Source organism: Sorghum bicolor, chromosome 5 (assembly GCF_000003195.3).
Source record: "Sorghum bicolor cultivar BTx623 chromosome 5, Sorghum_bicolor_NCBIv3, whole genome shotgun sequence".
NCBI lineage: Eukaryota > Viridiplantae > Streptophyta > Magnoliopsida > Poales > Poaceae > Sorghum > Sorghum bicolor.
Window position 1 is genome coordinate 14,921,727 of NC_012874.2, and position 18,595 is coordinate 14,940,321.

Consider the following 18,595-nt stretch of genomic DNA (forward strand, 5'->3'; position numbering starts at 1 on the left):
AAGAAAATATGGGCGGTTCACTTACACTACAATAAGGACTTTACTTTAGATGCTGTTCCACATAGAAAGGATTGGCTGTCTTTTCGGAACGAGAGCGACTGACTTCACCTAAAATGACTGCATCTGCAGTCATGCAATCTTTGTCGTTGCTTGTTGATTCAATGGCAGATCCGTTTAATTGATATGGTCTGCATAATAGCTAAGGCCCAACACAGCCCACGTATCTTTTACCAGCACCAAAGCTCCCGTGGAGTAAGTGGATGGGGATACGGCCGTACGCATCGCCGCCGCCGTCGTCGTAGCACCTGCACCACTCGAGCGCCTCAAAATTGCACGGCGTTGTCGTCCTCGCCGAGCCCCGCAACACACTACGCCATCCCCGCCAAGTGCCGCTCTGTTGTCATATGAGCCTCGCAGCACACATGTGTATCTTTTACCAGCACCAAAGCTTCCGTCTACTTGCACAAATTGCTAAAACTTGTGTGCTTCCTATTCATTTATTGCAACTATACAATTTGCAAACACAATACATCTTCCAGCACGGCAGCAGGTGGGCGAGGTGGAAACGCCTAGCCTAGACAGCTTCTAGCACGGCAATACGCTTGGCATGGGACGGCGAGGACGGCGACAGCGCCACGCTCGATGAGGACGGCCACCAGGCGAGGACTACGACGGCGTCGTGCTCGGCGAGGACGACGACGGCGCCGCACTCGGCGAGGACGGCCGTCGGGCGAGGACGACGAACGCGGCGCTCGGCGAGGCCAGCCCCTCCGCGACGACAAAAGATACATGGGCTGTGTTAGGCCTTAGCTATTATGCAGACCGTGTCAATTAAACGGATCTGCCATTGGATCAGCAAGCAACGGCAAAGATTGAGTGACTGCAGATGCAGTCATTTTAGGTGAAGTCAGTCGATCTCGTTCCGTCTTTTCATGGAGCTAGGGATAAAAACGGATCGGATACGAACGGATATCAATATGTGGTCGGATTCGGATTCGAATACGGATAATATCAATCATGACGGATAAGATATGATTGAATATCGACATCATAAATATACGATTTAAATATTCGGATACGGATACGGTATCAGATGTTCAATATTCGGATTCGGATACAGACAGATCTAAACCTCTCTAAATGAATTCGGTCTCGAATACAGTCGGAAAAATATCCGTACCGTTTTCATCTCTACATGGAGCTAATGTGAGAAATAACAGAACAACGCAGGCTGACGCAGGTAACTACTTCCTTGAGGCAAAGGCAGATAGCCATGTTTTGGCAGTAATTAATTTGAACATCTGCCTATGATTCAGCTGAAAAGATGAATGTGATGCTAGACAATGTCAGTAACTGAAGAAAACATGGAATTTGAAAAGGATGAAACACACATGAGCGCTTACAAGATTACTGCTGAAGAAATAGTGATAATCCCCCTAGATGCGGATCTCTGGAACATGCTGCATCTTTTGTTTCATGCGCTTATTGTTCCATTGAGCTTTGAAGTCCTCATGGAGACCAAGCAGCCAAAGCTTCTTAAGACAGGGACAGTTTTCAATTCCTTGAGGGACTTTAGCTAGCTTTGGTAGCGATGTAATGTATATACCCTCAATGACTGGAAGTGAACCATGTCCAATGTCCAGAAAACTCACATCATGCAAACCCATCAAAACAAGTGTCTTAAGGTGAGTGAAGGAGTCAGCAGGAACAACTAATTCGTGTTTACTGTTTATGTTGTTGAGTCTTAGATAGGACAGGTGCGGGGCATGTGACGCGAGGAAGACCAGTGGATCTTCTCCTCCAAGATGACAACCACTAAGAGCTAGATACTTAAGATTTCTCCCATGGTGCTCAAACATTGGGCACTTCAGTGTTCTGCCAGCCCAACAACCTCTGACAATCAACCTGTGAAGCTTTGTGGAAGTTGGTTTGAGATCCTCAAAAGAAAGTGGCTCATTCACATTACTAGCAGAGAGAAGCAAGCTATCAAGAAGCGGCATCATTGACAAAACCTTACAAATCTTGCTACAATGGGCAGTACTTATGTTTTCAATCCACACGCTCCTTAGTTGCATCATATTCTCAAGCTGCTCTGCCAAGTAAATGCTTGATTGCACAGTCTCAAGAGTTTGAAGTTCTTCAAGATTTGAAAGCCCTATAGGTGCCTCGACTCCAACAAAGTACCGGAACTCTGACTGCTTCACATCAGCATATCTGTCAGCAAGAATGTGCCTAAGCTTAGTGAGCTTCACAATCCCATGTGGCAGATTTCTAATATTGGTTGACTTGACATCAAGAGTCTGAAGATTGATGAGATTCTCTATAGATTCTGGCAGTACGCTTATTCCTGTATTTCTCAGACCAATGTAGCGTAGATTAAACAGATGACCAATTGATGCAGGTAATGTGGTGACTTCTGAGTCTTGCAATTCAAGGACAGTAAGATATTTGGATTCAGATAATATTGAAGGTATAGACATCACAATGGTTTCACTTGCCATCAGCGTCCGCAGGCGTGGAAATTTCATCTTGGATGCATCATTTTTCATCTTTCTCCATCTAAATGCAGACAAGCGACGCACATCTTTATCCATTTGAATTACTGCACCAAAATCATTAACAATACCAAACATCTCTACGTTAGAGACTCTAAGGGCTAACTCTCTCAAGATATCATGCATTCTGAATGTACTCACCCCACCAAGTTCATCATTATCAACAATTTGCAACATGTTTCGATGGATCAGTTCCATGAGATAGCCCTCTGCAACTTCCTCTAGTGTACTGTTCCCTTTCTTTACTACAAAACCTTCCGCAATCCATAGTCGCACAAGCTTTTCCCTTGGCAAGAGATAATCTTCAGGGAACATGCTGCAGTACAGAAAGCAATTTCTAAGCTCTCCTGGCAAGTCATAGTAGCTGAGGCTTAGAATTCCACGAACCTGTGCATACTTCTCTAGTTCAGAGGGAAGTTGATCATATATCTGCTTCCAAACTGGCAGAATTAGCTTCCTTGTAGAAAGTAAGCTTCCTATAGATACAATTGCCAAAGGCAAGCCCCCACATTTCTTTGCAATATTAACAGCTAGCACCTGCATCTCTAATGGGCACTTGACAACTGGCAGGGCCACACTTTTCTTTGCAATATCATTAGCTAGCTCCAGGAGTTCTGATGAGCTTTTTGCCATTGACAAGCCCTCACATTTCCTTATAGCATCAGTAGCTAGCTCCTGAAGTTCAGCTGGGCACTGCTCCAGCAATAGGGCCTCAAATTTCTTAGCAACACCAGTGGCTAGTTCATGAAGCTCTGCTGGACAGTTCACCAGAGATGACCCATTACATTTATTTGCAGTATCAGTAGCTAGCTCGAGTACCTTTGATGGGCCGTCAGACTCGTCGTTGTAAGGAAAAGCTTTGGTGCAAAGTAGGCAAAGAGCATCCTTCAGACCTAATGGACTAAGCTTGAGCTGATAATGCTTGGAAGCAAGAGCAGCCACATCCTCTTTCCTTGTTGTGATAACAATGCAACTTCCATTTTTAGAATCTTCAAACACATCTCGCATTGATTCATACACTTGGGGGTTCCATATGTCATCTAATACAACTAAGTATTTCTTTGTTCCAAACACTTCCCTTAGCTCTGTTTTAACCTTGCGGATGTCCATGCTGTCAGTGCCTCCTGATTTCCTCTTCCCCATTTCCATGCTGCCACTGTCAGCTCTTGTCATCCCAAGTAGCTTCCTCAGCAATGCCTCCACGCTATTGTATGTCTGTGAAATAGTAAGCCACAAAAGCACCTTAAAGTTATCCCTTTGCTTCTCATATACATTTGCGGTCAGGGTGGTCTTTCCTATTCCACCCATACCACAAACTGATACCACTTTAAGATCGTGTGTATCTGACCTCAACCATTTGGTTAGCTGCTCCCTGTTTTTCTCAATCCCCACAAGATCTTCGTCTTTCATAAATTGGGGCATACTGTACTGAGGGAATTGTAGTTCACTGTTGTGGATTTGGGTTGGAAGAAACTCATGAACTGGTCTCAGCCATTGATCCTTCAGCATGGAAACATGCACAATTTCCTTCTCAATCTGAATTAGCTCATCAGATATTCCACTAAATATCGCAGTATAGTTTATTCCTTTGCTCAGTCTTTTCAGGAATTGATCATTCTTGTATCGAAGATAGTGGTATGAAAAGTTATCCATTACATCCTCAACACGGTAGGCCAACATTCGTACCTCTGAGATCCATCCCTTCAGGAGTTCATCACTGAGATACAGTGCACCTGTCTTCCGTATGAAGAGATTCATCATCAAAAGTTGCCTTCGCACACGCTGCACTGTGTTCGGTAGCTCTGTCAAATTAGAAAACTTGGTCGCCACAAAAGTTGCAGCTTCTCCTGCTAAATAGAAACCGATCTTTGAGAGAGCAACGAGAGCTGCTTCAGCCATCCTGTTGAGAAAAACAGACAAGCATGTTTTAAATTACTATATGCAACAAAAACAAAGAGGGGAGGCAGGTTCCATAGAGCATAACACTTTCCATTTTTCCATAATGTGGAAACTCCAGCTTTTTTCATAATAGAAACACTGTCTAGTTGGTTTTAAGGAATTAATTATAAATCTCATTTTTCTGTATTCAATATCACTGTGCACGCATATCTTTATAAAATGAGACATTATTCTATGGCTAAGTGTCTAAGTGTATGCCAAAACTTTAAAGATACTGTCATTCACAATTCAGACCAGTAGAATAGTCATGAGACCATCTGCAGAAGTTGTGATGCATAACCAAAACAATTTATGTCACAAACTCATGGAATAATAAAAAGAAGCTCCTTTTTATGCCAAAATTTCATTAAAAAAACGCATCGTACCATTCAATTTCAATTGAAACAAACGGATATGGAGGCCCCAACCTACATGTCTATAGGAGATTTAAAATGTCCACAGTTGAACAATCAGATAACAGATGCTCCTTTTGGAAGTAGCAATTCTGGAGACAAACTAATTGGCAAATTCCAATTGCCAATCTATCTTCACGACCGTGAGAAAAAACAGTATCAGAGAACCAAGAATCCAAAATACGGCAGGAACGAACATTTTGGCCATGTATTGGGCACGGCAGCGCAGCCATTCGTCGAACAGGTCATGTGCGCGGGGACCGACCTCTGACGCGAGGCCAAATCCCTCGAACAAATGGAGTATGTGGTCCTTCCAACATCCAAGGCGGAGGCGGAATGGTACCCAAGAAGTAGGAGGTGCTACGAAGAACAACAACACAAGCTTCTACAAGAAAAGATGAAGGAATCACCTACTTGATGATGCGGCAACGAGGACCGCAGTGGTGGCAGCTCCCCGGGCGCTCGCTCTGGTCTCGTGCTCAGAAGCTCCACCTGCGGACTGCAGCGCAGGTTCGAAGAGGAAATCTGCACAGTGATGCAAGGAGCAAAGATTTGGTGAAGACTCCCTTTGGATGCTTTCTCGGGAACTTCTCCGAAGAAATGTGTGAGCATGGTAGACGCCGATGTCACGCTATGTTGACTTGACTCCGCTTCCGCGCGTCAAGGTCCACACAAAAAAAAAAACCCGTACCATACTGTAACTGTGAAGTCTATTTCAAGTTTTCAACCCCATCATAAGTTGTCAAAAAAAAACCCATCATAAGATTTCCATGAGTTGTTAATAGCTTATAGTTAATATTAGCTAATTAATTATTAGCTACTATCGGCTAGTTTGATTCAACTAATAAAATAGTTGTCAGTCCCTTGATACCTATAAAAAAAGTCGTTTAGGACAACGACATGGTCTCCAAAGCTAACTTTGACTCCTTGTTTTTATAAAAATATTTATTAAAAAGTGGTATATGTTATTTTATGAAAGTATTTTTTAAGATAAATCTATTCATATGATTTTTTAATTTCTAAATTCAACAACTTAAAAGTTATTTATGATAATATTTGACCAAAATCTTGTCCAAAACGACTTTGTTTATGAATATGGAGGGAGTAATTGGCTAAACTATTAGATGGACCTGTTTGATTTGAATGAGCTAATTATTAACAGCTAACTATTAGCTGGTCAGATTTAAATCAAACAGGTATAAGGCTTGTTTAGATGCACATGCTAGTAATTAAGTACGGGCTAAAATTTAGCCGAAATTAGTTATAGTTGGCTAATAATTAGGTAAAGACTTTGCTAAAAAAATGCGTTTAGCCCTCCTATTTAGATGCATTAGAACCAATTTTACTTAATTTTTAGCTAACTAGCAATTAGCCTTTGCATCAAACACCCTTGTTATCTCGGGTTCAATCTAGATTTTATAGTGTTTGCTTGGGAGCCGGTTAAACCCCATTATTATTATTAACCCAGACAAGGCCGGCCTGCTCCTCCGTCAGAAGTCGTGGCCACGTCGGTCCGGATGTTTCCTGCCGTTCGATTCTCGGGTTCGTGGTCCTCGTTCGTTCCGCCGGCTTTGGCTCCACCTGCTCCGCTTAGAGCATCTCCAACAGTTCTCCAGTTCTCCATTTGAGTTTTGCATTCTTATTTTTTGCTAAACATCTCAAAAACAGCTATCCAACAGTTTTGCATTTGAGCTTTGCATTTTAGACAAGTTGACATTTTCCTGTGATGGACTCCCAAATTTGCCAGTCCTCCCGGGACTTTGCAATCGTGCAACCGGTATCCCTCGCGCCATACGTACCGCGCACCGTCTTCCTGTCGCGACTAGGGTTCGTGCGCGCCGCCGTGTGTGTGTCGTGAGCCTGCGACTAGGGATCGAGCGGAGCCGCGACCTGGGATCAAAGCCGCGACCTGGGCCAGACCGAGTCCGCGCTCGCTCGGCGCGACTCAATCCAGAACGCCGGGGTCGCGCGATCTGGACGCTGGGGTCGAGCGGAGCCGCGAAGATACTCCAAAAGACCGGACAGGTAATCCAGATCGCTATACGGCTTGATTTTTTGTACTGATCGAACTGGGTTGCTGTACTGATCGAACTTGTATGGTCCAGTAGGTAGATTCACCACGAGCGTCTCCCGCCGGCAACCTTTGGACACCGTGGACGGAAAAAAAACGCGGGCGAAGGAAACAATGGCCGCCACATCGAGCGCTTGGAAACCGCAGAAAAAACGAAACGGGCCCACAAATTCCTTTTTGCCAAGTCATTTATGCAAAACTATTGGAGAAACCTTTTTTTGTCCTACCCATTTCATTTAGGGAGTTGGCAAACTACTACAAATGCCAAATAAAAAATGGGGAACTGTTGGAGACGCTCTTAGAGAAGTTGCGTGTTTATCTTCGCCCTGTAGTTCCGTGGCTTCTCGTCTCGGTTTCTCCCCGATCGGGATTTCTTCCCGTCTTGGTTTCTACCCATCCAGTCAAGCTTATCCTCCGATTTACTAAAGCGGTGTTACCCTCTTCCGCGGCCGTTGCCTGTTTCTCCTTTCGTCGCCCTCTTCGCCTCTCGCGTTCTCTTCCGCGGCCGTTGCGTGTTTCTCCTTTCGTCGCCCTCTTCGCCTCTCGCGTTCTCCTCCTCTGTGTTCTCGTCCATACTTGGGCGCTGTTACAACCACGCGCTGTCGCCGCGCCGCGCTTGCTCCTCGCGCTATCTAGGTCCTCAGTTTCGGTTGTCTTCGTCTGCTGTCCTCGCGGGTGTGCTGCCTCCGTGTTCTTGAGGTTTGTTCCCGAAATTTTTCCCTACCTGCTTTCTGCACTTTATTTCTTCACTGACGATGCCGCCATCTTCGTTTAGGGGCTTCATCCGAACGCTTCAGCTCCGCGGTGGCCGTTCTTTGAGGGAGGGTCCTCACAGCAGCCCACGGTGGCCACGGTGTTTGCGGCGGAGAGACCAGCGAAGGGTTCACGAGTTCTCCTAGGTCATTGCCGTAACAGGGAGCCGCGTGCGAAGGCTGTGCTCCTTATTGGCTTTGGAGACCTCCTGTTCCAGGCGCTCAGGTTTGTTGGACGAAGAACGCATATGTGTTCCGATTTCGGTTCAGCTCAGTGTGTGCTTCTTCTCAGTCTGTGCAGATTATTCACGGTGTTGTTATCGCTGGTAGGTTCACGAGTTCTCCTGGGTCGTTGTCGTAACAGGGAGCCGTGTGCGAAGGCTGTGTTCCTTATTGGCTTTGGAGACCTCCTGTTCCAGGCGCTCAGGTTTGTTGGGCGAAGAACGCATACGTATTCCGATTTCGGTTCAGCTCAGTGTGTGCTTCTTCTCAGTCTGTGCAGATTAGTCACGGTGTTGTTATCGCTGCTTTATACTGTGTCCTCTCTGTTATTGTTGTATACTTCTCCATGCTTACTTTTACACTGCCTGCCTCTGCTTTCTTAGTTGCGTCATTGCCACGTCGTGGTTGTTACGGTTGCTGCTGTCTGTGGCTTTTGGGTCACCAACATCGTCGCGTCTACTCATGATTCGGCTTGCTTTGTTGTTTTAGTGCACGCGGATCTTTACCATTCACGTCGGCCGGTGGCGTGCCTTCTTGTTCCTGTGCCTATTTCTCCTGTTTCATATCTTCCTTCTGTTCAGGTACCGTGGCTGCCCTTCTTTCAAGTGCGGTGTTTCCTTTGTATTGCTCGTCTGTTGCCAGCGTATGGTTGCATTATGCATATTTTGTCTTTGTTTGCGCAGGTGTACGGAAATCAGGTCTTCCTGTTCTATTTCCTCCCGTTGCCGTATCTGCCACAGACTACCTGTTTTCGCCAGTTTATCAGTATCGGTGAATCATTATTTCACGCTACCTCCTATTCTGGTACCATTTCTCCTTAGGTAACAATCGGTGTGCCGTTATTTTTCATTATTATTATTAGTTGATTCCTGCTCACCTAATATGCATTCGCTCTGTTCTCGGCGCTAGGTATTTAACCCAACGAAGCTTCACATCCTTCTTGCCTTGTGCGCGCGGACCTTGGTGTTTGATCGCAGTGCCAAAAATTTTCCTTCAATTTTGGAACCCCAAAAAAAAGGATTCGTACTATTTACGGTTGCCTATTCTCATGAGTTCAACCAATTTATCCTACGCCTCTATTTTGCGCTACTTTGCCTATCAATGTTCTTTACCTTACATATCTTTTATACATGAGATTACAATGGATGGAACACATTTGTATGGTGTAGAGGTCGATGTGCCGTCCGCTGTCATACATGGCCACACACAATCAATGTTCTTTTGGGCTGATTCGCATTTGCAGCCTGCTTTGGCTTATGAGGCGGCGGCGTACGACGCCCTCTTAGCTTTGCACAGAGTATATGGTTGCCTTGTTTTTGATCAGACTGTGCATAACCTTCACCTGTGTAGATCTTTGGTTTTGCGACTTCTGCCTGTTGCAAATAGAGGTACTCGACTTGCTAGATTGGTAATAGCAGCTTCGCGGCGACACGATGTGCCTTCAGCAACCTTATTGCTTTGTGCACAACAATTATTAGATGATCTCACGCCGGCCTTGCCTTTAAGATCAGCCTTCTTTCAACACTAGGTTTCAGTGTTTGTACCTTTATATACTCTATATGATGTTTCTTCCAATATCTTGCCCTCTTTAATTGTAATACAATTTTGTTGGCTCCATAAAGAAATTTTGTGCATTGATATGTGTTTTACGTTTGGTCTCTCCAGTTCTGCCTAAATCTTTTGTTGTGCTCCGATAAATCATACGTGCGTTCGAAACATCACACATATTTTTACATAGTTTCATATGGTCACCTGTCCACGTGCCTTCTACAGCCTTTTATGCATAAATTATAGCCTATAGATAGCTACATCTCTTGGACCTAGGCATTCAATTTCTTAGGAAAACAAATTTGGCCTCTGTCTCTTCATACTAAGATGCGCGGCTAGCGTGGACCGTGGAATACGGCTTCCTTATGGCAACGCAACATCCATGTATGTCGAACACAACATTTGTTCTTTTTTGCCTTATACGCATTTTTTAAGGTTATTATTGACATATATGTCTATTTATGTATATTCTGTAGCGAGGGCTTTTGCTCATCTACAAACCTCCGCTGCAAACTTACCCAGACGTCGCCGTGGTAGAGGAAGTATGTATATTGCCGTTTATATATTAGTAGTGTATTCTATATGCTCCATTTCGTCAGTATACCCAACATTATGAACATTGATGCCTCACAGTTGATGCTTCCGTGTGCCTACAAAGCCCTATTCAAGAAACATCTACAACCTCTGGTGCGCACCAGTGTGTTTTCTCTCAGCCACAAAATCGTTGGTCCTTGCAGCTGCTGTTGCAATGTCCTAAATGTTGACTTCGTTTCTGTTACCTTCGTTTGGAATATTTCTGCACCAGTCGAACATTCTGCCTATACCTTGTTAGCCTCTGATCCTTCCACGTCTAGGGCTAAAAGGAGGAAGTTGCTAAATCATCATCGCCTTGTCTGGGGAGGTATTATCATTTTTATTATGGATGTCGTGTGTCTCGCCCTTTGCCTGAAACAGGAACTGAGCTTCCCACTTTGTATATAGGTGCGGTGTTGGCTCATAGCGCTCATTTGGAGTGTGGCCAGTTTGATCAGGAATTTATAGAGGCACTTAATGGTATTGTGTCCACGTTTAGTACTCCAGTCTTGCTTCCTCCTTAATATCTCTTCTTTCCCAGCGTCCATGCATATTTTTTTACCTATGTGCGCCACCTTGTGCCCATATCTGTACCAGTTTCGTATCCTGGAAGATCCTACTATGGAGCACCTGATCAGCAGTGTCGTCATTGTCGAGCCGTTTTTTGGCACGCAGAAAAAGTAGCAAGGATTCCAGTAACCCCTCGGCGTCGGCTATTTACAATAAGTGCTGCAAGGGAGGAAAAATACAAATACCGCGCTTCAAGCCTAAACCTGAGCCTTTAGCGAGCTTAGCAAGATTTGGTGCTGGTCCTGTATGTAACAAGTTCATGAAAACTATAAGGCAATACAACTGCCTTTTTTCATTCACTTCCATGGGAGCTGATATAGATCGCTCTATGAATGATGGAAGAGGACCGCCTGTTTTCAAAATTTGTGGCCAGATACATCACCGCATTGGTTCCTTGCTACCTCCTGATGGTGAACCTGCTAAATTTATTCATCTTATGTGTACGATACATCAAATGAAGTCCAAAATAGGATTGCATCTGTACACCAAGCTGCTGCAGGAGATTCTGACTTAGATCCAGCTATTATCCAGTCATTATCGACCATGCTTGACCGTCATAATTTGTTTGCACAACAACTTAGAATGGCTCGACATAGATTAGAAGACCGTGATACCGAAGATTTTGTTCTTCGCATTGTTGGACCCAGGGATGGAGAAGAGCCTCAGTACAATTTACCAAGTACAGATGAATTGGCACTGCTTGTAGTTGGTGACTTCAGCACAGAGGCCTTCGAGTGGGATATTATTATACAGCAGCAAACAGGTGACCTACAACAGATTTCAGCTCTTCATCCTGCTTTCATGGCTTTACAGTATCCTCTGCTTTTCCCGTACGCTGAACGGGGTTGGCAACCTAGAATTTAGTATGCTGGAGTCACTCGGTCAACAGATACTGCACATGTTAAAGTTACCATGCAGGATTATTATTGCTATATGTTCCATTACAGAAAGGACGAACCAAATCCGTATTTGTCTTATGGTACACTTTCAAGCCAGGCAAAGGTCGATGCTCGAGCATGCGTCGATGAAAACAGGCTTAGATTCATAGTAGACAATCAGAAGGATATTAGGATGGAGAGCATTCAAGGTATATGTGATGCTATTAGCAGAGGATCAACTGAAGGTGCTGAGATGGGAAAGATGACCATTTTACCGGCCTCACACACTGGTGGCAGGCGCTATATGATACAGAATTATCATGATAGCATCGCCATTTGCCGTGAATATGGCCCTCCAGATTTTTTCGTGACATTACATGTAATCCTAAATGGTTAGAAATTGCTGAGGCTATCTTTGAGCCAGGACAGAAACCGAGTGACAGAAATGATTTGATAGTTAGAGTTTTCAACATGAAGCTAGAAGAACTCCTTCATGATATTAAAAGCGGAAAACCTTTCGGTCCCTGTAGTGCAGGTATATTCCAATCTATAATTGCGCCTTCTCTATTCGTTACAGACTCCACTCTCTAATTCCATCTATGATGCCACTGTATTTCAATCATAGTTACTCTTGCCTCCTTTATTGTAGTACTCCATACTGTTGAGTTCCAAAAAAGAGGGCTACCGCACGCACATATTATTTTATGGACATCAACTGACACAACCAATCCATCTGCAGCAATGATAGACAAATATGTATCTGCCGATATACCTGACCCAAGAATTGATCCCCTAGGATATGCTCTTGTGTCAGAGCATGTGATACATGGTCCTTGTGGTAAAGACAATCCCAGGTGTCCGTGTATGAAAAAGAACCAATGCTCGAAGCATTTCCCTAAGCCATATCAGGAAAGTACAACAGTTGATACTAGAGGCTTTGCTATTTACAGAAGAAGCCACAATACTTTATTTGTTCAGAAAGGAGGTATCCACATGGACAGTAGGTGGGTGGTTCCCTACAACATGTATCTGTTAAAAAAGTTTCAAGCTCATATCAATGTTGAATGGTGCAATAAAACCACATTTATTAAATACCTATTCAAGTATGTAACAAAAGGAGCCGACTGCAGCAAAGCCTATTTGGAAAGAGTTAAAAAAGGACAGCCAGCACCATATGATGCGCAAACAACGACAATCAATGAGGTGAAGGAGTATCTTGATTGCAGATATATTTGCGAACAAGATGCTTGTTGGAGAATTTTGGGATATGATATTCATAGACACTATCCAGCAGTCGAGAGGATGCCTGTGCATTTGCCAAATGAAAATTTTGTCACGTTCAGTGCCAGAACAAAAATGGACAAATTGGTATCTGCAGATTTCCTGCGAAGGACAATGTTGACTTAGTGGTTTGTTTGCAACAAAATGTTCCCTGAAGCAAGGACAGTAACTTATCCATAGTTTCCTTCGAAATGGTTATGGGATTCCAGATCTAGAAAGTGGACTCCACGTAAACAGCAGTTTGGCAAAGTAGGTCGCTTGCATTATGTTGATCCCTCAGCTGGTGAGCGATACTACCTTCGACTGTTGCTTTTGACAGTTAAAGGCGCTACAAGCTACGAGCACCTTAGATACCACAACCAAACATACCATGCCACGTTTAAGGATGCGTGCAGGTCCCGTGGGCTCCTTGGTGATGACCAAGAATGGTACAATGCTTTTGATGAAGCAGCTGCCTGGGCTACCTCAGCGCAATTACGTAGCTTGTTTGTGACTATGCTACTATTTTGTGAAGTAAGTGATGAGAACAGGTTCTTTGAAAAGGTCTGTCGCCATCTATCAGATGATATTATCTATCAATATAGAGATCTCGTTGGTGATCCCAGCTATGAATTACCTGAAACAAGAACCAGGGACATTCTCTTGGAGGAGTTAGGCAACTTACTTTCCCAAAGTTGTTGAAATATTACAGACTTCAATTTACCCCCAAAAACAAATGCTCAGTACTCTGTTGTACACAATCGTTTGGTTGAAGAAGAGTTATTGTATCCTGAAGATCCACTGATTGACATGCATAATCCAACTGCCTCTTTGAATGAAGATCAAACAAGAGCTTTCAACGTCATAGTTCAGAGAGTAGAAAGAAAAGATCCTGGCTTCTTTTTTGTTTCAGGATATGGAGGAACTGGTAAAACATATTTATGGAATCGAATAGTGAATTATCTCAGAAAAAAGAACAAGATTGTATTAACTGTAGCATCCTCAGGTGTTGCAGCGCTTCTCTTACCTAGAGGCAGAACAGCTCATTCTAGGTTCAAAATACCTTGCCAGATAGAGGACGATATGATTTGTGACGTTAGTAGAGGCACGATGCTTTTAGAACTTATTCAACTTTCAAGTCTGATTATCTGGGATGAGGCTTTGATGGCTAATAAGAAATGTTTTGAGGCTTTGCACCGTACATTTCGTGACATTGAGAAAGCCCAGAGTCCTGAGACTGCAACAATTCCCTTTGGTGGTAAAGTTGTAGTTTTAGGAGGTGACCTCAGGCAGATTTTGCCTGTGATAGAAGGAGGTACCAAACATGACATTATTAGTGCCACGATAACTAGGTCACGGTTGTGGACACATGTTGAAATCCTAAATCTTACACAAAATATGCGGTTGTTATGTTCATCAGACAGTTCTAAAGACCAAGCCGATTGAAGGGTCGAGATGGCGGACTAGAGGGGGGGTGAATAGTCCTTTCTAAAAATATTACGCCGGCTAACCGAAACAAATGTGGAATTAAAACTATCGGTCTAGCCAAGACTACACCCCTCTATCTAAGTTCTCTAGCACCTTGAAAAGATCCTAAACAAACAAGCAAGGTGCTACCTTAGCAAGAGCTCACCTAACCAATTCTAGGAGCAAGGTCACACAAACCTATGCAACTAGTACTTTGCAAACCGGTGGAGCTCCTACACTAACTAGTGAGGCAAAGCGCACAAAGCCTAAGCTCACTAGCAAGCTCAATAACAAGGCAACTAATGCCGAATTAGAGAGCGCAACTTACTTAGCTACACAAACTAAGTAATGTGACTAACAAGGTTACACAAACCAAATTAGCCACGCAAGGGGAACTACTTCTAGCTACACAAGCAAGAAGGTAACTAGCAAGCTACACAAGCTAACTAATTACAAGAGCAACTACACAAGCACAAGTATATGAATGTAAGAACAAGCTTGTGTTAGGGACTTGCAAACCAACGGGAAGAACAATGTTGACAAGATGATTTTCTCCCGAGGTTCACTTGGTTGCCACCAAGCTACGTCCCCGTTGAGACAAGCTCCAAGGTTGCCGCCGGTCCTCTTGCTAGTGGTGACCCGCAAGTCACACTCTCCCATGTGGAGTGCTTACCACAAGCTCTAGCACTTGACCCAGCCGGACCACTTGTCGCTCTTCACGTCTCACTCAACTAGAGTTGCTCTTCGCGATCCCCGCGGGGTGAGCACCGTACCCCTCACAATCTCTTCTCCGGAGCACCGCACAATCTCCTTGCGTGCTTCGACGGAGTCACAAGCCACCAAGCCGTCTAGGAGGTGGCAACCTCCAAGAGTAACAAGCACCACCGGCTTGCAACACGAACACCTAGTGCCACTCGATGCAATCTCTCAATGCAACGCACTAGAATCGCTCACTCACACAATCGGATGAACACTATCAAGCATATGTGAGTTAGAGGCTTTCCTAGCACTCCCCAAGCATGGACACTAAGTCCCAAGGGTGCTCAGCACCAGCCAAGGCCGGCCAACACTTCTATTTATAGCCCCAAGGGCTAAACTAGCCGTTGCCCCTTCACTGGGCAAAACACGTGGGCACCGGACGCTCTCAAGGAGCCACCGGACGCTCAACACCCAGCGTCCGGTGCTCAGCTGACCGCCACGTGTCACTAGCCGTTTGAAGTCGACCGTTGCCGCCAACGGCTACTTCGCACGCGCGCCTGCACAGCACCACCGGACGCTCAACTAGTCCACACCGGACCCGTGCGCAGAGAGCTCCGCAAACTCGCAGGGTCACCGGACGCACCCTCAGCGTCCGGTGCTCACCGGACTCATGCGCAGAGAGGGTCGCCAAACCACCCGCACACCGGACGCTGAGCACCGGACTCTCTCCGGTGCGTCCGGTGCACTCTGCTGCACCCGACAGCACACCGGACGCTAAAGGCCAGCGTCCGGTGCCTCCGCGCAGAGCGTTCGGTGAGTGTTTCCTACTGAGAAACACTCACCTCTCTCAACCCTAGGAACACCACCTCCTTTGTAAAGTGTGCCAACACCACCAAGTGTACACTACCAAGTGCATGTGTGTTAGCATTTTCTCAAACATTTTTCCAAAGGAGTTAGCCTCTCAAACTTGCCACGCCACTCGATCCTAACACGTATGCAAAGTTAGATCGCTCAAGTGGCACTAGATGACCGATATGCAAACAAGTTTGCCCCTCTTGATAGTATGGCCATCTAACCTAAATCCGGTCATAAACTTCTCTACACACCTATGACCGGTGAAATGGAAAGGCCCTAGGTTATACCTTTGCCTTGCGCTTTCCATTCCAACTCCTCCAATGTTGACGCAACACATGCATCAAGCAATCACCAAATGATATGATCCACTTAATATCATCACGTGACCGTATTGGTTCATCGATCTTGACCTCACTTGCTCTTCACCATTGCCTCAGTCCATCGGCGCCAAGTCTTGCTCAAGCTTCACCGTCACACGCGGTCCCTCGCTTCAAAGCCTCTGACTTGCCCTTCACTCTTGCAACTGGTCCATCGAGCCAAGCCTCATCTTGATCTTCTCCACCTTGGTCACATGACTCCATGTCATGTCTCATATGCAATGAGCTCCTCCATCATCACATCATCACCTGTGGACTAATCTCCTGTGTATCTCACATAAACACTATTAGTCCACCTAAGTTGTCACTCAATTACCAAAACCAAACAAGGACCTTTCACCGATGCAGCTGCGTTTAGCAAATGGATTCTAGATATTGGTGAAGGAAAGATACCTTGTGTCGCCCGAGAAGGAGACGACGTTCCAAGTTGGATCACGATTCCACAGGATCTGCTTATACATGTTCGTGAAGACAGACTTGCATGCATTGTCCAAGCAGTATATCCTAACTTTCGCAGTAAATACAGAGATCCTATGTACCTAGCAGATCGCGCAATCTTAGCGCCAACAAATGAGCTCACAGATTCGGTGAATGATTATATGGTTGCTTTAGTCCCTGGTAAAGAAAAAGAATATTTAAGCTCAGACACCATTGACAAATCTACAGCGCAGCATGAGGCATATGATCTTTTGTATCCAGTTGAGTTCCTAAACTCGATTAATGGTAACAATTTCCCACAGCACAAACTCTGGCTAAAACCAGGGGTGCCTATAATGTTATTGCGCAACTTGAATCAACGTTTGGGGCTATGCAATGGCACAAGACTAATTATTACCTCCGTTGGTGAATGGACACTGGAAGCAAAAATTATGAACGGATGTTTTGCAAATCATAGTTTCGCTATACCGCGCATAACCTTAACATTAAAAGGCAACAGGTGGCCATTTGTGCTGCAGCATCGTCAATATCCTGTTAGAGTTTGCTATGCTATGACGATCAACAAAAGTCAAGGACAGACACTTTCAGTTGTTGGAGTCTACCTAAAAAAACCGGTCTTTTCGCATGGTCAACTTTATGTTGCTTTTTCTCGAGTGACAACAAAACATGGCTTAAAGATTTATATCGAAGATGACGACGGGAACCCCAGTAATGAGACCAAGAATATTGTTTAAGAAGAAGTGCTTCAATATCTAAACTAAGCATGCAGCTAAAGCTCATAACTTTGCCATTTCATCCTTGCACCGAAATGGTAGAGCCTTCGCTTCATCCTCACAGCAGCTATCAGAACACTTCACTCTGTCTTGCTTCCGCAACGCCAGGTGTTATAGTAAATCTTCTGATTACTTTTTGCATATTATTGGTCTTCAAAGGGTCCAACTTATTCTATGGAGCTATAAATACTAACTACAACTACAGCTGCGTGCGTCTTGCATTTAAGTATGCAGCTATATAAACAGTTACCCAAATTATTCTGCAGACAGAACTGCAAGCTATACTGTCAGATACGCCGTTGCATTCTGACGGCCTACTGTTTGTTGAAAAATAATCAGCAAACTGGTTGTCCTACTCAGAAACAAATAACAAATATGCCTTTTTGTTTGTCACTGTAATCACCGTGCGCTTATATGCCTGGTCCCATCAGTGCTATATACATGTCGATATTTTAAAGTATTTTCCAATGACGGTATATAAATACTATCAATCCTACTTTCCCAACTGCATTTCGATCACTTCTATTCTTAACTACTCTCATATTTGCTATACAGAATACAGACGCAGCCTGCAACTTCGATGCTTCCGGTTATCGTACATTCAAGCAATACTAACATTTGATCTTATGTTGCACAGGTCCATCATGAGTGCACAAAAGTTTTTGAAAGATTTAGAGAAAGGCCGTTGTGGGCACAACATTATTGTCCGAGTTCTCAGAAAATGGACCCACCATGAAAATCTAGGTGATGGACCACCTCTCTTTATTGGTATGGTCTTAGCAGATGCAAAGGTATTTTCCTCATTTTGTTATCGAACAAATCGTTACTCATATATAAGATACTGTTTTTCAGCCTGTATTAAGTCTATATAACTCCCCCGTGCCAGCCTGATGTATTTCATATTGCTCATGCCAGGGCTACGCAATGTATGCAGAAATTCCAGATAACATGATCGGACAAAAAGCGCATCTTTTTGACATTGGAAAAGTGTACACCATCAAGAAAATTATCGTACAAAACGCGAAGAGAAGCTATAGAGTAGTTGATAAAGACCTGATGATAAGTATAACACAGTATACAACTGCTAAAATGATTGTGGACCCTCCAAATTCAATTCCAGAATATGTTTACAGGCTAACACAATTTGCAGCCATTAAAGTTGCCAGAGTGGTTTTCAACTTGACAGGTATTGTGTCTATGCACACA

At 44.3% G+C, this 18,595-nt stretch overlaps 1 protein-coding gene across 1 annotated transcript; it reads right to left on the reverse strand.

Moving 5' to 3' along the window:
• LOC8060031 (disease resistance protein RPM1) lies at nucleotides 1,033-5,566 on the reverse strand. The gene is made up of 3 exons (XM_021461178.1): nucleotides 5,321-5,566; nucleotides 1,404-4,455; nucleotides 1,033-1,316 (listed from the first exon to the last, which is right to left on the reverse strand). The coding sequence occupies exon 2, from the start codon at nucleotides 4,452-4,454 to the stop codon at nucleotides 1,437-1,439; it is 3,018 nt and encodes a 1,005-aa protein (XP_021316853.1). The 5' UTR covers nucleotide 4,455; nucleotides 5,321-5,566; the 3' UTR covers nucleotides 1,033-1,316; nucleotides 1,404-1,436.